This window comes from Vipera ursinii, assembly GCF_947247035.1.
Source record: "Vipera ursinii genome assembly, chromosome: 5".
Lineage (NCBI taxonomy): Eukaryota > Metazoa > Chordata > Lepidosauria > Squamata > Viperidae > Vipera > Vipera ursinii.
The window spans coordinates 15,542,807-15,566,788 of NC_139518.1; the positions used below are offsets into that span (position 1 = coordinate 15,542,807).

The 23,982-nt window shown below is 39.6% G+C and overlaps 1 protein-coding gene across 1 annotated transcript in view; it reads right to left on the bottom strand.

Annotated features, from left to right (window-relative positions):
• The window catches only part of FNDC3B (fibronectin type III domain containing 3B), a 316,638-nt gene that overhangs the window by 223,116 nt on the left and 69,540 nt on the right, over positions 1-23,982 (bottom strand). Inside the window, exon 2 of the mRNA XM_083363582.1 lies at positions 3,196-3,334. Coding sequence (XP_083219708.1) covers positions 3,196-3,306 — 111 coding nt within the window. The 5' untranslated portion in view covers positions 3,307-3,334. The remainder of the gene's footprint in view (positions 1-3,195; positions 3,335-23,982) is intronic.

Below are 23,982 nucleotides of genomic sequence, written 5' to 3' on the forward strand. Positions count from 1 at the left end.
CTTCCAATTTAGTTACTTACTTTAAAGTGTGTATTTTGTGTATTTTATGCCTTTTTAAAAGGCAGAAAGCTGGGGGGGCGCAACGTAGTTTAAAAAATAGGACAAAGCATCTTGATACTAACGGACACCATGTTAAGGCTCCCCTCGCTGTCTAAATATACAGCAATTATGCTGTTAAATTTATTTATTTAATTTATATGCTGCCCATCTCACTACCCAAAGCAACTGTGTTAAAAAATTAACATTACATCTAAGCCTAGCTATTTGGCTAGAAACAAAATTTGCCAAGGAGGGCATTAAAGTATGCAACAACAATAGACACTGTCAAGCCAATAAGGCTCTGGCAGTTGCCCCCAAATACTATGGATGCTTAAATGTAGTTCATGATGGCTTCCCCCCACCCCCCGACACACACACACACACACACACACACACACACACCACTCCAGTTCATGCCATTAACTTAAGGGCCCTACAATAAAGGTATTATATGGATGAGGTTTTCAGCATACTTTCTTAGGAGTTGTTAAGTCTGAAACTGGTGAACGTTCTATTTGAAGCCTACTGGATCAGAACGACAGACTGATATGTGATTCATGCCATCTACTTGAAGAAGAAATAGCTACAAAGACCTGTTGTGTAAAAGTGCATCTTGTTTTATGGATATTTTGTAAAATAGGATTAGCAGCTTACTTCTCCCTCAACTATTCACGTACTAAGCTATCAGGAATCCTTTGGCTATATCTTGCCATGCAGGACATAGAAGAAAGCAAAAAATAATAATAATTGGGGGGGAAACACCACCACAAGATAGCCCATTCTTCAGTGTTGTTTCTTCTCTGGCATCAAGACCCACATTCGTGATCACCATTCTCCACAAGAGAAAAGGGGGGGGGAGGAGAAGAAACACCATGAAACACATTTTCCAGCCTACACCCCCTCAGCTTTTCCTCCCACACCAATCACACAGGAATAAAATGGTTGCTACATACGCCTCTCTTTCAGAATTTTGTTAGTGCACCATGACATCAGTGTTGGAGATACAGCCAAGTTTAGAACTCCATCTGGGACAAATAACGCTGGGTTGGATTGTGCTGCCTTTTGTTTATACACAGCGACTGAGAATGTCTTGGTGGTAAGCAATCTTGCTCACAAGATTTATTTCTCAACTCTTCCAAAACCTTTTTTTTACATCCTGGAAATACTTTCAGACTCATGTTAATTTTCAAAATGGTGAATTAAAATGGGCATTTCCCCCTTCTCTGTCTTCCTGCTTCATCTCCAAAAATAATTAGCCATTAAGATGAAACACTTTCTTAAAAACTAAAAAATCTTGTTGCAAACAAGGAAAATTAAAGGCCCATTCTTGCATTCTTTCCAGCTAAACTTTAATTGAAGAGATTCTAGAGTCCACCTGGGAATTTGACTAAGAATATCCTGAGCAGGTATGAATTATCTGGTTCCAAAACTTTGTAGATAGGGAATATACAAATATACAGATATTTATATACATGGCACACCAATAAAAAATAGTTGCTGCTACTGCTTAGTGTTGCTGTGATTAGTTTTTCAATTTACAAAAAAAGTTTCATTCATACTTTTCATAAGAAGTTGGGTAATTACCATGTGAGCAGGAAATGAAGGAAGGAAGGAAGGAAGGAAGGAAGGAAGGAAGGAAGGAAGGAAGGAAGGAAGGTAAACAACAGTCCAAGTCATAACATCTCAAGTATTATTACACTAAAAAAAGACTGAAGAACATGCTACCTTTAAATGGACCAGTCTGAGTCTTATTCATGCCATGACTATATCAAAAATCTCAACAGCTTCTGAATTAGTTGATGATTCTGCAATCAACCAATATTCTGGGATTTTGAAGCTTGACTCAATGAATATGTCATCTTCCCCCGCACATGCGTGCTAGTCGTTTCCAACTCTAGGGGGTGGTGCTCATCTCTGTTTCAAAGCCGAAGAGCCAGCGCTTGTCTGAGGACATCTCTGTGGTCATGTGGCCAGCATGACTAGACGCCAAAGGCGCACGGAACGAGAATGAGAAATGACCATCTGCCATTGTCAAACTAGAAAATTGCTTGTTTTTAGAGAGAAAATGTGATACAGATTACTTTAATTCCAGACACACCCATGCTTCACCCAATTTTTAAATTAGTTTTATCCTCAGTGTTTATATCTCCCTAGACGAGTTGGCCATTTAGACTTTTGAGGAAACTCAACATGATGAATTCATTAGATCAGACATGTCAAACACAAGGCCCGGGGGCCGGATCCGGCCCGCGAAGTGGTTTCATGCGGCCCGCGAAGCCATCCTGGAAACAGTGAGGGAACGGCCCCGACTACCTTGGCCCTGGCCCAGAGACCCTCCTTCTGCCAGACCCCCTCAGATCTGTCCCACTCCTGCCCAGGCCCCCATAGGCACCCTTGATGCAAATGATGTAGAGCTGGCCACGCCCACCCAGTAGGCCATACGCACTCTAGACATGCCCACCCAGTACGCCACGCCCACCCTGGCCATACCCACCCGGCCCCCTGAGGGCAACTGCAATGCTGATGCGGCCCTCAATGAAATTGAGTTTGACACCCCTGCATTAGATAAATGGTAGTCTTCAAGGATGGGGACCAAATAGGCAAGATGGTAGTTGTGCTATTGAAATCAAAGCCTCACCCCTTTGCCACATATATAAAAGGGGTGGAATTTCAATTCAAGTCTCTTGGCTATGACACTTTCTGGGGAATCTTGCATTACATAGTCTTCAACCCTATCACAGAACAAAGTAAATTATTAAAAGGCATTAAAAATAATACTAAAGTTCTCTTTCTCGTCTTCCTCAAGAATTAGTTCCATTTTAAGCCCTGGTAGCACAGTGGTTAAAGTGCAGTATTGCAAGCAAACTCTGCCCACAGGAACGAGTTCAATCCTGACAAGGCTCAAAGTTGACTCAGCCTTCCATTCTTAACCAGATCAGTAAAATGAGGATCCAAATTGTTGGGGGCAATATGCAAATAATCCTTACATTGTAAATCACCCTGAAAGTATTGTATTTAGGTACATAAGCCTAAATACTATTATTATTTCTATTATACCATGGACCTTAATTCTAAGTAAACACACAAACCATCAGTGTACAAGTCACAAATAGCAGAAATACACATTCCAAGCCACAACTACCAGACTATACTGACCTGCTGTGTTCCATCTCCATTGACTAAGTGAGGCATCATGGCTACTTCCCCATTCAGCAGTGATGGCAACTCCAGTGGGATTTGGTCGGTCATCATCATTGTGACGTACATTCATGGAGAATTTTCCTCTACGGACTTCCTAAAAGAAATAAAATTTACCGTGGATAATGTGATTTTTCTTTTTCTTTCTTTTTTTTTACTTTAATGACAATCAACATGGTAGTCTCAGATGCAAAAAGTACACAAGCTTTAACCAAGTCATAACCAAGAAATTAGTGTTCACAGAAACATTGGCAATAGTAACAGTTTGATTCAAGAAAGGCTCTTGGTCACAAAAATCTATTTCAGAGAAAACATATTGGTCCCAGACCAGTAGCATTCATCCAACACTGAAGCAGAAACTGGGTTGAAATTGTCAATATTACAAAATGGAGAAAATTATATAATGTTGGGTGCAGAATTACAGAACTAAATATTCTAGGGCTGTAGAATGGACTTAGATTTTTCTATATTTACATTTGGAAGCAACCAATCTTTTTCTAACAGAGAGTACAACAGGTATTTGTACTCAGTTAGAACAATTAACCAGTGGAACAACCTGCCTCCAGAGGTGGTGAATGCTCCAACACTGGAGGTTTTTAAGAAGAGACTGGACAGCCATTTGCCTGAAATGGTATAAGGTTTCCTGCCTGAGCAGGGGGTTGGACTAGATGACCTCCAAGGTCCCTTCCAACTTATTATTATTATTATTATTATTATTATTATTATTATTATTATTATTATTATTATTTCCATATGATAAAGTCAAATTCACACAAACTATCAAATGCCCATAAAAAGACTGCTATCGTTTTACATACATATTCCATCCATAATTCTCCACTTTTTATGAGTACCAAGAAATAACTGATTCTATCTAGATATACCCTTATTTTGCTCAGACAAGATTTTGCTTTCAATTATGGGTTTTGTTTTTAATATTTAAGAATTATTTTACTTTTGACATGCTGAAAGATTAATTCTAGGGGTTGGCGTGGAAACACATGTTTCTATTATTTACCTATAGCTTAGAAAAATACATATGGCACTTTCTCACAGCAACTTCAAGAGTATTTCGGCCTGTTATCATAACCCGTCAATCATTGCAAAGCCCCTCATAAATACAGGCCTCTTTCATCTGAACAGTCAGTCACTCAAAATCAGTGGTATTCCCTATTCACCTCAAGCACACTTATAAAAGTTTGTTAAGGAGACTCTAAGACAGACATGTCAAACACAAGGCCTGGGGGCCAGATCCAGCCCGTGAAGTGGTTTCATGCGGCCCGCAAAGCCATCCTGGAAACAGTGAGGGAACGGCCCCCACTGCCTTGGTCCTTCTCCAGAGACCCTCCTTCTGCCAGAGACCCTCAGATCTGTCCCACTCCTGCCCAGGCCCCCATAGGCACCCTTGATGCCAATGATGTAGAGCTGGCCACGCCCACCCAGGCCATACGCACTCTAGCCACGCCCACCCAGTAGGCCATACGCACTCTAGCCACGCCCACCAAGTAGGCCACGCCCACCCAGGCCATACCCACCCGGCCCCCTGAGGGCAACCACAATGCTGACGCGGCCCTCAATGAAATTGAGTTTGACACCCCTGCTCTAAGAGATTGAAAGATAGTATACATGCATTAAATGTATCCTATGGGATACAAATGGAACTAAAACAAATAAAACCCATATTGTACAGAGCTATGCCTGATAAAGTTCAACATTCCAAAGCAGTGATTTTTAAAATTCTAATACAATCATAAGCATTTATGAAAGTAAGAAAACCACAAGGGACTGAGGTAGCATTGTTGTTCAGTTCTCAAGCCAAAGCCAGGCCTTATCAAGCTAAGTAACAAACATAATTAAGGATGCAGAACGGTAGCTGAATTTCTACAGCAAATGTCATTTTCTGTTATACTTTTTAAGCAGCAGTGAAGCAAAAGGAACCTCTTGTGCAAACTAAAACTCAGGGACTGCACATCACTTATTCAAAGATCAATACAAATGTAATGCTTTAATCTCTGATTTAGAATTCAAATAAATATCCTGATCTTGGGAGGAACTATAGGAAGAGCTCAAGATTGAAGAAAATTTTTAATATTACAATGCATTTAAATTTTCTAGGAAAAAACCCCACCCATCTAATATATTAACATGTTAAGAAAATATGTTTTCTCAATCTTCCTTTCGTTTTCTAATGGCAAAATACCTATACATTTTACTATTATTATTGTGTATATGTGTCTGTGTGTACGTCACTTAACTGAGATGGGTGGTGTAGAAAAGTATTTGTGTGTGCATCCATCCATCCATCCCAAATTACAGTCTTTGGAGCATTAAAGGCAGCTACAATTAAAAAATAAAGCACACACTTCCTAAGTCTGAAAAAGCCTAGCTGAAGAGCAATTTAGATTTCAGTTTAACTTATAACCAAATGCATCGTTGCTAGAGTGTAATGTTTATTTGAACTGGATGGAAATTACTGCTGAATTCATATACAGAATCACAAGTACAAGAGAAGGTTGAGTTGAACTCCATTCCTGGATACTTCATCCATGCAGTTTTCTTGGGAAGATTACAGAAACAGATTGTCATTTCCTGCTTCCGAGATGTTATTTTGGCCTCCCAATCTGGTGAAGTAAAAAAAATGAGGTCAAGTCTAATTCAATATTGGTGGCTTCATGAACACATCTCTGTGGTCTTCTGTTGCAAAAAAAAAATATTTTTTTTAAACTTCCAAATCTAATGTGCATCTCAGGTGTTCTTTGGAAATGTCCTCTCCAAGTTCAGGCCCATCTAATTTAGTGTGTGAATCCAGAAAATTTCGGCCAGGCAACTGACTGAAATATCATACTGTACTGAGTCCAGGTTAACAGAAAACTGGGTAAGACATTCATTGTAGATAAAGTGAATTCTGTATCAATTCCTTGTTCAAGAGTTGTTGCTTCCCCATCCCCACCCCCAATATTTTATTGCAGGAATGATAGCTTTTTTCCAGAATAATGGAAAGTATCTTTGAAAGTTATATCTACTGAACAAAAAATATACAGAAAAAATAAAATGCCAAAAGCAATTAGAAAGAATTATACATCAGAGGCTGTATAATGCACCCAAATGGCCATTATTATAATTACCTGCACCAAGGGTCAGGCAATGCTAACCAAACCATAAACTTTGTTATGCCAAAGATGCAAGAAAAAAAATGCAATGCAGTGCACAACAGTTGTAACTGTAGATACACATCACATCTAAAAATATTTAGTATTAATAAAAACTAAGATGATCAAAGGCCTAGAGACTAAAACATATGAAAAATGGCTGCAGGACTTGGGTTTGGCTAGTCTAAAGAAAAGAAGAAATAGGAAAGAGATGATAGTATTCCAGTATCAAGAGATGATAGCAGTATTCCAGTATGAGGGGCTGCTACAAAGAAGAGGGGGGGGTCACATTATTCACCAAAGCACCAGAGGGCAGGACAAGAAACAATGGTTGGAAACTGATCAAAGAGAAAAGCAACCTAGAATTAAGGAGAAACTTCCTGACAGTGAGGACAATTAACCAGTGGAACAGCTTGCATCCAGAAATCATGGGCACTCCATCACTGGAGATTTTTAAGAAGAGGCTAGACAGTCACTTGTCTGAGATGGTATAGGTTCTCCTGCTTGAACAGGGGGCTGGACTAGAAGGCCTCCAAGCAGTGGTGGAATTCAGCTGGTTCACACGAATTTGGAAGAACCAGTAGCTAATTTTTTGTTGGACTTCTGGAAGCAGCATCCCCACAGAGAACCAGTTGTACACATATTTGAATCCCACCACTGCCTCCAAGGTCCTTTCCAGCAATATTCTATTCTAAATATTTACTCACATACCCAAATCCATGGTTCTAAGCGAGAATTTAAACGAATCACTCACCAAATATGCCTAGAGCCACAGAGAGGATAGAACATAAAACGATCCAACCATGTCAGTTTTTCTCCATGGAATTATTGCATCACACTCTTATTTAAATACCAATTTCATGGCTCATCACTACACAAGTAATTATATAGGAGCCTATCATATAAAAGCTACCTTTTATACGATAGGTGGTAACATCACAGAACAATAATTTGTCAACTGTACATATTATCACACAAATATTGTAGCCATCTCTTCAAATCTTTGGAACTACTGGTGGAGCAGTGGGCTAACGCCTCCTTAAGTAACACCAGCTGCCTGCAATTAGTGCAGGTTCGAGTCCCACCAGGCTCAAGGTTGACTCAGCCTTCCATCCTTCCCAGGTAGGTAAAATGAGGACCCAGATTGCTGGGGGCAATTAAGCTGACTTTGTAATAATGCCGCTTGGGGTGTGTGTGAAAGCCCTAATAAGCAGGCATATACATAGAATGAAGGTTATTGCTAAGCTTGTAAGCCGCCCTGAGTCTTCAGAGAAGGGCGGGATATAAATGGAATTTTTTTAAAAAAATCAATGAGCACTGATGATGTGACCTAGTTAGGGCAACGAAACAAGCAAGCTCAGAGAGCATCGAGAACCCCTCATCAACTGATTTAAAACTATTGATCCTTTGATTAGCCCAGGTGTTACAATAAAACATATTTTCAAAATTCAGTAATTTCTTATGTGAATTCAAAATCAAAATATAACTACTTAGCAACTGATAACTAAAAACGCCTGGTAGCTTTCAAAGCTGGGAATAAAAATCCCTGTTTGGTGAACCTCAGCAAGAAGCTTTTATAAAGGATACAGTGCAAGGTTCAGTTGCTAAAGTAGCTTAAGTATCTATATCTGAATAGTTCCTAGAATGATGAGATCTAAGGCTTCTTCTAATTCAGTTTACTTTCAGTTAATCAAATGGAGAATAATATGGAATATAATGATAATAAATGAAAGTACCGTACTATATCAAGTACAGGTTGCTTTGAATGGAGAGACAAATTCTATACGCTTGAAAATATGCTGTAACTATGCAAATTTCAGGGATAATATCCATAGCTATAATAAACCAATAACTTGGTAGTAAAACATTCTCCGCCTGGAAAAATGTACTGAAAATACATTTAAATACATTGTTAAAATAAACTTTTTTTCATTCTGTTACTGTTGTTGATGGTGCTACATCTGCACAGGTACTTTTTTCTTAAATAAGAATATCCCTACAGATATTTATAGATTTATTTATAATCAGTAAATCAGTATAGATGGTACCAGTCTAAGGAATGTATGCACCAACCAATTGCTGGAATGAATGAACTTGCTGAGATGGCTAAATTGATTTCTTTGATCAGAGAAAAGACATTATCAACATTTATTGCTGACTGGAAATCCTTATGGATTTTTTGCATAAAACAGAAAAAAAATCTTATGATTTGTTTTTGATGACTGGACGACATGTATTACAGTAAGAAGAGAGTCATGATATAACTTTAGAGAAAGAGATAAATTTATATTTGTAGATATAATTGCTGTAAAGAAGATTGGAAGCAATTTTTGTAACTCTTTTCTATTTCTTTCTTGCAATTTTTAGCTTTCTCTTTGATTTCTTTCTTTCTTTAGTTTGCAGTAGTTTTTATCTTTCTTTTTAAAAAAAACTTTACTAAAAATTATATTTGAAAAACCAAAGAAGATGGGGTAAATGACAGACAAAGCAGTGTCCAGCAACACAAACTGGGTGGTTGTTTGGGATGGGCTTCCAGTGTGACACAAATCATTTGTGTTTTATGACCCATGAATGCAGATAACGGAATGACTTGTGCATCAAGAAAATTTGAGCACCAAAACCAGGCACATCTGTGCAGAAGAGTTGTCATGACTTGCTGCTCAATTTGGGGAGTGGAGACAAAAAATGTTCATATAGAAACAGCAACAAGCAAAGATGTGCACACAGCTGGACAGTCAAAGCATAAAGAACCTAAATGTGTCTCCTTGTCTGCTGTACATTTATTAAAATAGTCATATCCACATCTGCTTTCACATTTCCTTATCCCTAAAAGAATTCTTTATATACCTGATTGCCAGCAGAGCGTATTAATCTGACAGCATGCAAACAAGACAGCTTATTTGTAACAACTTCATATACAGGATTTATCTTCTGTAAATTGTACAGAATTGTACAATTGTACAATTAGCATAAAGAACCTTTTGCAGAAAAACTACTATTTTTTTCCAGTGCGATAGACACAAAGAGAAAGAAATCAGTAATTCAGATCTAAACAGAATCTGTTTTTTTAGGAAGTTGGGAGTTGAACATATTCAGCATGATGTTGTGGATTTGTGTGTGTGTGTGTGTGTGTGTGTGTGTGTGTGTAAGAGGCAAAGAGTGTGAGTTTTTGAGAGTTAAGAGTAGAAGTAAATGAGTTACAGAGTCTTAAGGTGCCATTTATCTTCTTATTTAAGCACTCTTTGTAATAAACCATTGACATTATTTTGCTACTGAACTTACACAGCACCATCCCAAGTTATTATGAAAACTATGAACTCTGGTATTAGGACTTTAATGTGGCCCATCTTGTTTTTAACAAATGCCCAGAATCACCATATCAGTGAGATAAATTCACTGATATATAGATTCAATAAAATTCACTCATATAAATTCATTAAAAATAAACACCTTGTATTTCATCAGGACCTAGGAATACATAACAGCATTTAGGAATGGTTATTAAAGAAGGCTTAGAGGCTACAGAGTTTCAGTACTTACATTACATATCAGTACTTAGTCCAAAATAAAATGGACTGGTCTGTCCAAAGTGCCATAAGAATTTAATGTTTTTCCAGCCCTTGTTTACCAAATGACCCCATCCAAAATTACTTGAGGGAACTCAAGACAGATGTCCACAGGTCAAAGGCCTATCTACAAGGAGCATCTGTGCATTGCAATAGAGGTCCCCAACCCACAGGCCGCAGACTGACACCAGTCTGTGACCCTCCAAGAACTGGGCCCGCGCAAGTGAACAAAGCCTCATCCGCACATGCATGAGATCCAGATCCTCTGTGGAACAGGTTCCTGGCACCCAAGGAGCCATATCTGAATAGACAAATATCGGCTCTCCACAACTCACTTCACTTGAACCCTATTTGACCAGTTTGGTGCAAAATATCAAGATATAAACCAGGGGTCGGCAACCTAAAAAAGAAAAAGAGCCACTGGGAACCGGTTCCATCACAAATTAAAAAAAGAGGGAGCCGCGCGCACCTCTCCAAATGGAGAGTGGCACCGCCCGTTTGGAGAGGTGCACGCGCAAAAGGTTTTTTGCGCATGCGCGGACGCACGCGGCTGCCATTTTTTAAAAAATGAGATGGAACCGGTTCCCGGTTGCCCGACGGCGACGGCCCGTCTGCAAAGCTGCCGCTTTCGGCAGCTTTGCAGACGGGCCGTGGCAGCTTCCTCAAAGAGCGGCGCCCCTGCCCATTCCGAGAGGTGTGCGCGCACCTCTCCGAACGACCGGAGGTGCGCGCGTACCTCCGCGCAAATGGGCAGCGGTGCCGCTCTTTGAGGAAGCTGCCGCGGCCCGTCTGCGAAGCTGCCGCTTTCGGCAGCTTCACAGACGGGCCGTGGCAGCTTCCTCAAAAAGAGAGGCGCCCCTGCCCATTCCGAGAGGTGCGCGCGCACCTCTCCAAACGACCGGAGTTGCGCGCGCACCTCCCCAAACCTTTGGAGAGGTGCGCGCGTACCTCCGCGCGAATGGGCAGCGGTGCCACTCTTTGAGGAAGCTGCTGCGGCCCGTCTGCGAAGCTGCCGCTTTCGGCAGCTTCGCAGACGGGGCGCGGCAGCTTCCTCAAAGAGCGGCGCCCCTGCCCATTCCGAGAGGTGCGCGCGCACCTCTCCGAATGACCGGAAGTGCGCGCGTACCTCCGCGCGAAGGGGCAGCGGTGCCGCTCTTTGAGGAAGCTGCCGCGGCCCGTCTGCGAAGCTGCCGCTTTCGGCAGCTTCACAGACGGGCCGTGGCAGCTTCCTCAAAAAGAGAGGCGCCCCTGCCCATTCCGAGAGGTGCGCGCGCACCTCTCCGAACGACCGGAGTTGCGCGCGCACCTCCCCAAACCTTTGGAGAGGTGCGCGCGTACCTCCGTGCGAAGGGGCAGCGGCGCCGCTCTTTGAGGAAGCACCTCTCGGAATGGGCAGGGGCGCCGCTCTTTGAGGAAGCTGCCGCGGCCCGTCTGCTAAGCTGCCGCTTTCGGCAGCTTCACAGACGGGCCACGGCAGCTTCCTGAAAGAGCGGCACCGCTGCCCCTTCGCGCGGAGGTACGCGCGCACTTCCGGTCATTCGGAGAGGTGCGCGCGCACCTCTCGGAATGGGCAGGGGCGCCGCTCTTTGAGGAAGCTGCCGCGCCCCGTCTGCGAAGCTGCCGAAAGCGGCAGCTTCGCAGACGGGCCGCAGCAGCTTCCTCAAAGAGTGGCACCGCTGCCCATTCGCGCGGAGGTACGCGCGCACCTCTCCAAAGGTTTGGGGAGGTGCGCGTGCACCTCTCCAAACGGGCGGTGCCACTCTCCATTTGGAGAGGTGCGCGCGCACCACTGCCCGTTGGAAGAGGTGCGCGCGCACCGGGCGGCTGGGAGCCGCAAGAGACGGCTCAAAGAGCCGCATGCGGCTCCGGAGCCGCAGGTTGCTGACCTGTGATATAAACTAACCAAATGGGTTGCAGTCTCACAATATGCTAAGGTACAAAATAATTAACCAAGATTAAAGCTAACTAGAGTAAGTTATATTGTGGGCATTCATTTTTAATTGACTTACAATATATTGTGCAAATCTATCCAAAGATTATCTACTACATATTTTTTGGCAGTCCTTGAAAATGCCAGAGACCTCAGATCTGCTTATGTGTTCATAACACATGATCTTCTATACAGAACTAATTACATTGTTTTTGAAAGAGTTTAATGTTGCATTTAACTCTCCCCATCAACTCTGACCTTCTAGTTTTCGAACAGCACCATAATCTGCAAAATCTGATCCACAAATGCAGTCCTGAAGCACCCGTTCAAAATGAACTTTGCTTACTTCATTCTACATTCATTTGAGAAAACAAACTTTCTCAATCTTCGCATCAATATTTTGTTTCAGCTATGCACATGGTATCTTTTGAGTCTGAACCATTTTATATTTTCCAGCCTAAGGAAGTCCACCATGCATTGTCCTCCAGAGAAAACCTTGAAGCAAGTGATATCAATCATGTGGCGAATAAATTCAGCATACATGAGGGAAAACTAACCAAACAAATCCACCTTAAAATAACACAGTAAATAATAAATTTATAAATCACTGGTTCAAGAAGACTCAATAAAGCTGCATCACTGGCTCATGAGATTTGCTTGCCAGCATTCGCTTATAATGTACAGACATCTGGAGGAGATTTATAAAATAATGATACAATAGCATATGCAAGAAAAGGGTCTGTTAGAATCCAGCTGCCTTATGTAGATAAATACAAGTTCCCACCACCAATTATGAATTAGATCCCCCAATTATAAACATATTTTGGTAACCTGCTTTGGTTATTCTCTATTTTCTGTAACTGACCTTTATTGTTCTCAAGTCACATCTACTCAAAATATACAGATTTAGAAATATTTGCATGTGTGTCCAATTGCTTAACAGAGATCAATTAATAGCATTTCATTGAACAGGCATTATTTAAATGGCAAAGGTTCAAAATGGAAGCAAGCACTACAGCTAATTAAAATCGAATAGTGTTGTAACAAAACACTGGCTTAATTACAAATCATGCTCAGCCATAAACAGCTTTCACACATCATGCTTAGCAAAAAAAACAATAGTTAACAAATCAAGTTTCTTTTGATTTGTTAACTATTGTTTATCGCTTAGCATGGCATGTGAACTTTGTCTTATCATGTTTTATTCAAAAGCTATCTGCCGAAGCTTCTCTGCCCCTTCGGGTGTTAGTTTAAAAATATCTGCGCCCAATTAAGAGATACAGATCAATTTCTTTCACGTTCATTTTATTTAAAATTAAAATGTAAATGTGAAGAAATTTATGTTCCAAGTCTTTGAAACACAAAGAAAAAAAAACTTTAAAACTTTCCCTGAAGATTATGTTTTTGCAGGTTTTTTTCCAAGCCTTCTCAACTCTAGATACTGAAATTGTCTGCAAATTCTTTGTGCCTCTACTAAGTTAATGGCGATATTCTTCAATATCCAGACCTATAGGCCTGCCATTTCCAGATGTTGGTTCCTCCCCATTTTGTTTATTTAAAAGCCAACACAACAATAACTTTTAACATATGGTACGTTCCTCTCCTCCACCCTCTCCAGTTTGAAGTTGATCTGTTCCCAACCGTTCCCATGAGCTGAGTTCACAAGGGTCAAAATAATTAGGCAAAAAGCTGACATTCCAATAAATTGTATCACTCTTGTGCTGATAAACAGTGCAGTGGAGGACATGCAATTAGCAAGCACATCAGAAGAAGGGAATCTGAGGAATGAGGAGATTAGTTTAAGTGACATTAAGCAGGAGCATCTTTTTTCATAAGGTAGACAAAATCAATCCGGAAAACACAACCAAGAAAGACCCTAGAATACAAGAGTCAAAAAACTTGGGTATTTGAGAGTTTGTGTTTGTTTGTATTTGAGAGGCTGCCACAAAAAGGGGGACAATTTATTTTCAAAAGCACCAAAGGGCAAGACAAGAAACAATGGATGGAAACTAATCAAGGAAAGAAGCCATCTGGAATTAAGGAGAAGCTCCCTAACAGTGAGGACAATTAACCAGTGGAACAGCTTGCCTTCAGAAGTTGTAAGTCAGGGGTGTCAAACTCACAACCTCACAGGTTGTGATGTATCATGACTTTTTTCCCATTGCCAGCAATGGGGTGGGCGTGGTTTCAGCATGACGCAGCCGGCCTGCGGGCTGGCAGTTTGACACCCCTGTTGTAGATGCTTCGCCACTGGAGCTTTTTAGGAAGAGTGTGGACAATCACTTGTCTGAAATGGTTTAAGCCGGTCTCCTGCTTGAGCAGAGGCTTGGACTAGAAAACCTCAAAGGTCCCTTCCAGTTTTATTCTGTTCATTGACATAAAGGGGTCTTCAACCATTTCAAAGATGCATTGGGGTTCATTACGTCTAGTGTTGTGTTGCATTTTCATATCCTCGGATTAGAGAATATGAAAAGGGGAATCCATGTTCTCAGGAGTGAAAGGATTGTGTAAATTGGCTTATCAAATTCAGAAGATGTATTGGATTCCTAAGAGTTTCTAACAAAGGCATAACACAAAGGGGGAACTTTAGTCATCCAAACAATGAAAATAAGCCCTTTTATATTGACTAAGGAGAATCAACACCGCCTTACTGTCCTGTTATGAACAGCTCAGACTAAGTAGTGCAATCACATTTTGATTGCACTAATAATAAATGGATGGGTCAAATGTAATCCTGCCTTTTGACAGATTATTTTAGTAAATGGAGCCACTGAGACTGCAGTTGGAATACTTCTGTGCTTTTTCCAGCATGGGAAAAGAAGGATTTTTCTGTTTTTCACACTTAGGCTTCCTGCTAAATGTGAAAAAAAGGTAACTGTGCTTTCTCCCAGCTCCGCCAGGCAATTTTTGGTTAAAAAGTCATGGGTAAAACATTATTAAGAAACATCTTCCTACGTATCCCCAGGTACTGAACTATTCCCTTAAATTGTAGCATCTGGTACATGGTATTTAAATCAGTTTATTTAGGATTGGTAATACTGTGTTTCCTCAAAAATAAGACCTGACCAGAAAATAATCCCTAGCATGACTTTTCAGGACGCTTGTAATATAAGCCCCATCCCCAAAATAAACCCTAGCTAAGATTCTCAGTCAGATGGACATATTTAGTACCGTATTTCCCCAAATATAAGCCCTAACCGGATAATAAGCCCTAATGCGACTTTTGGAGCAAAAATTAATATAAGACCCAGTCTTATTTTCAGGGAAACACAGTATATGGGAAATTAAATTTGTAAGCTAATATATGCAAACTAGTTTTCTACATATTCTTCCAATAGCAAGCAAGATCCATTCTCTTGTTAGGGAAGAGCATTTCATATCCAGGAATCAAGTAGCCACATGGCCATTGACTCAAAAAAGCAAGAGGAAGAAACCCAAAATTCAAATCTTGTGCTAGTAGTGTACAGGTAGTCCTCACTTAATGACTATTTGTTTTATGACCATTTGAAGCTATGACAGTCATAGAATGGCCCATAAAGCTTTCCCCAAAATCATAAATGGCCACATTGCTGGACTCCACAGTCATGTGATCATACATCAGACAGGTCAGCTTTATCACAGATTGTGATGCCCCATGGCCAAACAACCATAGTTCAATTTTTTTTTTGCTCATTTACAGGAAAAAAACACCCATTAGATTAATGTGTTTGCTTAACAGCTGTGGCATTTGCTTACCAACCATCATGAAAAAGGATGGAAAATTACTTCTGGTCACATGGGTGTCACCAGTTACCTCCACAACAACTAACAACCATAATTCCAGGCCCAAATGCAGTCATAAATTGAGGACTACCTGTATTCTTTGGTCTTGTATATATAGCTTCCTAATTTTTGGAATTACACCAAACTTGTTTTCATGCAATAATAATAAAATAACATTCTTTTAAAGAATTAGTGGTCAAAAATTAAATTGTCATCCTACAAATCTGTTACATTGAGAGGAAATGACTAAGCGAAAAGAATCAAAAGTTCCATTTAAAAGAGAATAGATGAATAATAATTTCCATATATAAGATTTATTTCAAGCAGTGAAAAAAATGGGAAATTATAATGAGTGTGAAATAAATTTTCTGGCTTTGATATTTTAGTGATATTTCACTATAAGTAAAACACAAATCTGTGCTAGCAACAGATCACTATTCATATTTGCACAGCCACAACAGAACAAGGTAGCAGAGGGTATTTAAATCAAAGTTATTAAAATCAGTAGCAGTTCTCCACCGTGCCATGTATTTCCCTCCTGTGAAATATTTTATTTTTATTTCAACCGCTCTTCAACTGACCTATGGCTGAAGTCATGTTGACAATGAGTAGTGCATTGTATTATTGTGGGAAACAACTTTGCACAAACCTCTCATTCAAGCAGGGCATTTAGCAGTAGCCATTCACAGGGATTTAGACAAGCCACTAGAATAGGGCACCTCTGGCTATTAGCTGAAGGAATTTCTAACACAGTGGGAAAGTTGAAACACTGTAAATGCCACATTCATAAGCCTTAATTGCCTGGATCGAAGGATAAAACAAACGAATGCCTTTCAGGGCTAGGGGAAAGGATGAAAAATGTGCCTTGTCCCTCTTTAGTTTGGATGCAATAAAAAAAGAGTTATTTGATATCAGGGACTGTTTATGATACTAGGGGAGCTGAAACTGCAGAGAAATCTACCGAAAACCCTTGAATACATACTGTATTTTGCAGATAGCAATTCTGAAAAAATGAGCCTGATGTAGCATAATCATCATTTTGAGGGATATAGTTGCGATGATATGGCTTACTTCATCTTTCAGCTTGTTTTATTTATTAATTTGTAAGAATGATCCCCGCTCTTTAGCCTGATTATGTACTTCTGGGGATAAATCATTGGGCTTTAGGCAGTTGTGGATCCAATTAATCCATAATTAATTAATTGGAACATCACTAAATGGCCTGGGATAGATAAGCTCAAGCATAGCATAGGAGTCAATGAAGATTCTCAGTCATCCATGTAAAGTTGTCTGAAAGCTGCTTTCATGGCAACTGAATTTATTCTTCTTGTTTGTTTGAGATGTTTCACTGTTCATCCAAACAGCTTAATCAGTCAGACCAAGTTAGCCAGACTAGCAAGAGAAATAAGTCCAGTTTCCCAGACTCAGTGTTCAGACAACTTTACCTGAATGGCTGTGAATCTTCATCAACATATTGTGCCACACTTTGAGGAAAAAAAACCCCTGTGGTTGGTGTGGAAGGAGCTGATATATTCAAATGACTCTCTGCCCAACTAACTTGCTCTGATTGATGAAGCTGCTTGGATAAGCAGCAAAATATCTCAAATAAGAAAAATAAGTCCAGTTGCCATGATTCAACCTTCAGACATAGCATATGAGCTAATATTGACTACAGCTATACAATTAGAGCATGAATTCTGCATATTAATTATCTCAGGTACAATGCCCAATGTCTCCAGCCAATATCACCAGTTCTAGTCTAGCTGGACCAGGGTTTTGACAATATAACATAGCTTCTTGCATTCCTCTGTTTCTTTTTGATGATAAATCCACCTTACCAGTCAGATGCAATAATAAAACAGGATAACAATGAATGAAAATTGGCCTATTCAGTTCAGTCCATTGGACCTCTTAGATTGTAAAGAGCTGATCTTTTAATTCATGGAAATCAAAGAAAACGCCACTCATTTCTTTATATTTCACAATGATTCTGGGTGACGATTAGCAAAATTATGCAAACCTATACTGATTAAACACCATGCCTACTTAATGAGTAAATTGCAGCATTTACCTAGAAGGTAAGTTCCCTTGGACTTTTAAAGGATAGAGATGAACTTAACAATTGAGCAGTATCCAATCCTGAATAAAAACTCTTCCTCTTAGCAACAGTTCTGAATTGTTTCTTGCAAGGGAGAAGACAAAGAAGTTTCACCTATCAGCTCAGAACAGTGGCTTTTCCAGGCACTGGTATTTTGTGAAAGAACAGAATCAGAATCTCTAGAGGAGAAGAGCTTTTAGCTCAAACGACTGCATTTCTGAAGCTTGCTCCTCTTTGTTTGCCTTCCCCTTTTTTTCTGCACTGCTTCACAGTAGTGATTGGGTGGATAGAATCGAAAAATGTTTCTGAAGTAACTGGGAAGACAGATTTGAAGATCTAGATTCAACAGACAATCTTGAGTTTACCTTCATTATGGAAGACAGATAGTTACTTTGAAGACAATGCAATTTTGGTTGATAGGCTATAGTGCACATTTTGCATGCAAAGCTGTTTGACGCTTGGAGAAAGCTGTGTGCAGAAGGAATATAAGTGTACAGTGCAAAAGACTGACCTACTAAATCAAAACCTGTACGTGATTTCTTTTATCAAGTTAAAAGTACAACAGCTCAGAGTGAAACAATCTTACTACCAAAAAAGAGACTAATGTGCCTAGAATAACTAAAGGAACAGCTAGGGCATATGATTCATATATTCCGGTATCCAAAAATGTCTAATTTCTAAATATTATTGTTGCTTAATCATTTTTTTGGCAATATACCAAATAAGTCCATAAATCAAGAAAACCACTACTAAAATATTCAGAACTTGGGAATGCATACATGGTTCAGGATAAAGTCTAGGATGAAGTCACTGCAAAGCACTTTGCAATGATGTGTGCCTACACTGCAATCTTCATTATGATGACTTTGCTTTCCAGCTTTGATCTTCTTATATAAATACTGAGTCATGACAGTAAATATAACTTACAAATTAGAGCTTGCTTTTCTTTTCCTAGAAGTCTTATAGTACTTATAGTAACACTGCACGAGTCGCTATAATGTATATCTTGGGATGGGGAACGCACCAGCCCTCACCTGCATATCAGCATGAACATATTATATCGGCACTAACTTTGTCTAGCAAACACAGGCAATATTGTATGCTATTCTAAAAGCTGAGCTGTCAATCAAAATTCTAATTGTCAGATCAGTAAAAGGTTCCAATTAAGAGTTCTCTTCCAAGTGTAGAAGGATATCAAACCCACTTACTAAGTGGTTTTGAATCATTTTGTCTCAATTTGAGACCTGTATCATGAATATAGCTAAAAGGTTTCCATACAGTTTACAAAATTACTAACCCTACTGCACTTATATATATATATATATATATATATATATATATATATATATATATATATATATATATATATATATATATATATATATATATATATATATATATATATATATATATATATATATTCCATTTGGGTCTCCTTAAGCTGTGCTATCTAACAGAATACATTGATGATAAACACCAAAATAGTTGAAAACAACTATCTGGATCCTTTTCATAATGTGAATTTTTTTTTAAAAAAAAATCCACATTATTACCCTCTTTCCTTCGAGATTTTCTTAAAGGTTTTGGTTACAAAACTGGGGGCAGGAAAGAGAAGTAAACATGACTAATAGATTTTGTAACAGAATTTGCAATGACTCATAGATTCCCCCCCCTTTTTTTCCCAGGGAAGCCTAGGAAAAAACCACGAGTTGAAAGTCAGACAATGGTTAAACTTGCATGAAACACACATCGTATTCTTTCCCCCCAAAAAACAAAATTGAATTTGTAAAAAAAGAGCACTTTAATTCAAAGGGAAGGTACCTAGCTTTTTCTTTTTCTCACATGCCATATTCTTCATCCATGCTGCTTTTTAAAAGGATACAACGAAAAATATGAACAGCAGTTTTAAAGAAAATAAAGCATGCACTTGAAATAATCTCACCACATTATTAGCACCAATACCACATTTCCTATTATATAATTTAAATCATCCCTCAGCCACAATCTTTGTCTAAGCAGATCTTTCCTTCGCAGATGATTCCCTTTCCTAGCATAAATCTAAATAGAGAACAGAAGGGGAAGGCATTATTCAGGATTGGGAATAAAAAGGAAGTCATAACCAAGGACAATAAGGGTAGGGTAAACACATTTCACTGAAATATGTTCTCATATTAATCTGTTACCCATTTACTGTAGCTTATACATATATAACTAAAACACCAAACTTGGGTCTTCTGGGCATAAATGGCCTGAATTTTGAATGGCTAAACCTGCAATACCTAATATGAATATTCCAGGAGAAATTGTATGGAATCCCCTTATCTTTGGGACAAGAGGGGTCACAAGAGAAAACAGGAGGAGTTGTGGAGTTTTATATTTCATCCCTAGGAAAGCTCCACAACTCCCCAAGTTTAATTCTCCAAGTTAAATCCTTCACTCTCTAAACAGAGGCATAAAATCAAAATCACATGAAGTGTTAGTAAGGTAAAGGTTCCCCTGCACATGCGTGCTAGTCATTTCCAACTCTAGGGGCCGGTACTCATCTCTGTTTCAAAGCCGATGAGGCAGCGCTTGTCCGAGGACATCTCTGTGGTCATGTGACCGGCATGACTAGATGCCAAAGGCGCACGGAACGCTGTTACCTTCCCACCGTAGTGGTCCCTATTTTTCTACTTGCATTTTTTACATGCTTTCGAACTGCTAGGTTGGCAGAAGCTGGGACGAGTAACAGGTGCTCACTCTGTTACGCGGCGCTTGGGATTCGACCTGCCAAACTGCCGACCTTCTGATCGACAAGCTCAGCGTCCTAACCCACTGAGCCACCACGTCCCTGAAGTATTAGTACCACTTTATAAATCCTTAGTAAGATTATATCTGGAATACTGCATCCAGTATTTTTGGTTACCACATTACAAAAAAAAAGATGTTGAGACTTTGGAAAAAGTGCAGAGAAGAGCAAGTAAGAAGATTAAAGGCCTGGAGACTAAAACATATGAAGAACGGTAGCAGGATTGGGGTTTGGGTAGTCTAGAGAAAAGAAGGGATGGGTGGACATGATAGCAGTATTCCAGTATTTGAGGGGCTGCCACAAAGAAGAGGGGGTCAAATTATTCTCCAAAGCATCAGAAGGCAAGACAAGAAACAATGGATGAAAACCTGGAATTAAGGACAAACTTCCTAACAGTAAGAATGGTTAACTAGTGCCTTCAAAAATTGATGGTGCTTCATCACTGGAGGTTTTTAAGAAGAGACTGGGATAGCCACTTGTCTGAAATGGTATAGGGTTTCCTGCTTGGACTAGAAGACATCCAAGGTCCCTTCCAGCTTTATTCTGATTGATTGATGTACAGTGGTACCTCGGTACTAAGCATAAACTGGTTCCGGGAGGTGCAATCAGTACAAAAAATGATGAGTACCAAACATTTTTCCCCATAAGAAATAATATAGTGAGTTACAAGGCAGCCGACAACAAGTTATAGCTTATGCGTCAAGTACCAATAAACGATGAGTATCAGGACAAAATTTTCACATCCAAATGAGTTGAGTACCAACTTCAATGAGTTTCAAAACAGTTGAGTGCCAAGGTACCACTGTAATTATAAGATACGCCACTATCAATTGCTGAATTTTAGCTTAATTTTAGCCGAACTGTTTTTCATATTCTAATGTAGGAACGATATATGTGACTGCAACCAAGAATTGTGTGCTTGTGTATGGTATTAAATAAATAAATAAATAACTCTCCACCTGTCTCAGAATGCAAGCAGTTGAGAAAGGAAGAGACAACCAAGTTAACCAAGTTAAGTGAAAAGGTATCACTCTCAAAATCTTTCTCACACATTGGTTTCTCCTACAGAGGCAATATATATATTTTTAAGTGATTCCCAAAATCTACCAACTTTTTAAGTCAGTCAATGGATAGGCAAATTCTGCATCAAGTTCCTGCTCTAAGCCTCTGTAGACAGCTGTGCATATCCTCTTTAACATTCAACTAAGGAAATAGCCTCATCCTTAATGAATTCTGAGCAATTTTTTCCACTGACTTGAACGGAGCAAAGAAGAAGAAAAAAAGCAAAACAAAATCAGAGCCTCTGATCACAATTTCTCATCTTGGCATTCCTCCTTACATCAAGCACTCAAAAAAATTCAGTAGGCGTCAGACTACGCAAAGGCAACAATGGTGACAAAAGGTCCTTCTCTTCATTAAAATAAGAAATGCCAGTCTGCTACAAACAAAAACTAATAAAAAAAAATATTGCAGCCATTGAAGCAGACTGAAGACAGTTGACACAGCAAGAAAACCGTCTCAGTTAAACAGCACGCTGAAATTAATAGTTAATTTATTGGAAGTTCAATAAAATCTGAAAACATTCTCCAAATTTAAACGATCTCTCTAGAAAGTAGAGTGTGCAGTAACCATCAGATTCTTCTGGGAGGTTGCATTGTAACACGCATTTTGTCATTTTTATATCATTATAACAAGCTACAGATCCTTGTGGATACAGAGCCTGTCTAAAATGAACATTCTATTATCCCATTATGATGGTTGGCTGCAGAGTCAGCCAGATGTTTAGACTGTGTTTGGCATTTTTATCCACTTATTGAACTCTCCCTAAGAATCTGGGATAGGCATGTGTTGTCAGACTCGAGGGCACAGTATTTGTTCTCAGTTTCTGGGCCAAGGGAGCCCACCTTTCAAACTGCTAGGTGGGCTAAGAGCTAGGGGCAAATAACAGGAGCTTATAACCTCTTAATAAGAGTTGCTTTGCAGTGAGATGGGCAGCAACTAAAGGAACAAACCTTTCACTAGCTCCCTTTTGCAATTGACTGATGGTGATTTTGTCAATGCCAATGATGTTCAAATGAAGTTTCAGGTGTTTTGGGACGGAGCTCAAGAATCCTTTTACCACTGATACTATTTTTGCTTTCTTTTGCCACAGTCTTTCTACTTCTATTTGCAAGTCTTTGCATTTTATGATTCCCCCCCCCCAGTTCCTTCTCTTCTCTTCTGTTGTTTCCAGCTATGCAATGTCCACTCTTGCCTTTCTGACTGACAATTGTTTTTTAAGTCTAGGGTGTTAGGTGGCAGGTGATTGTCTATTTGAATTCTCAAGTTCCCGAGCACTTTAGCTTCTTCATTTTCTATTACTTTGTCTACTTTGTGGTCACACTAGTTCTTGCTTGAAGGCAAATAGTATTTCTTACAGATCTTCCAGCTATTTTGTCATGCCGTTGTTTGTAGTCAGTCTGTGTGATCTTATTATGGCATTAAGATTAAACACAGACTGTGGGTGCATCCTCATGCAGAACCATGAATAGAAGCAAACACAGAAGAATTGTTACTTAGCCAAATAATGGCAGCATCTCCCACTTTGAGGAGCCTCCTTTCTCAGGAGACATGGATGACCCAACCTTCATGGCATTTCATCAAGAAACCAAAGCAAGCTTTTCAGCAGGTCCTTAATTGGTTTAATTTTATCAGAACCCATTATTCCTGAGGCTTCTAGTTTTAATTTTTTATATCCTTAGTTTGTGATGGCACAATGTCACAGGATCACTGCCATCGTAAACCAAGTATTATGTGAGTCATTAAGAGAGGACCTTACAGGATCACAACTTTCAACCCTGATGATTTTCCTATTGACTTTGCTGTGAAGTCACAAATCATGATTATGTGATCATAGTTCACTGTGACACTGTAATAGTGAGTTGGGTGCTAAATGCCCAGATCGCAATCATATGACTGTGGGGTGGGGTGGGGGGCTGCTGCAATGGCTGGAACTATGAAGACCCATTATAAGTAGCATTCATTCTTTGAAAGTTACCGAACGAATTGTCATAGCTAGAGGACTGCCTGTACAGAGAGTCTTATGACATATGACCACAACTGAGCCCAAAATTTCTGTTGTTAAGTGAGACATTTGTTAAGTGAATTTTGACCCATTTTATGACCTTTCTTGCCTCGGTTGTTAAATGAATCAGTGCAGTTGATAAGCTAGTAACCTGGTTGTTAAGTGAATCTGGCTTCCCCATTGACTTTGCTTGTCAGAAGGTCATGATCACATGATCTTGGGACACCAGTCGTCAAGCATCTGAATTCTGATCACATGATCATGAGGATGCTGGAAAGGGCGTAACTGAAAAACGGTCATCAGTCACTTTTTCCCGTGCCATTGTAACTTTGAACAGTCACTAAATGAACTGTTGTAAGTCGAGGACTATCTGTACTTGGAAAAACAT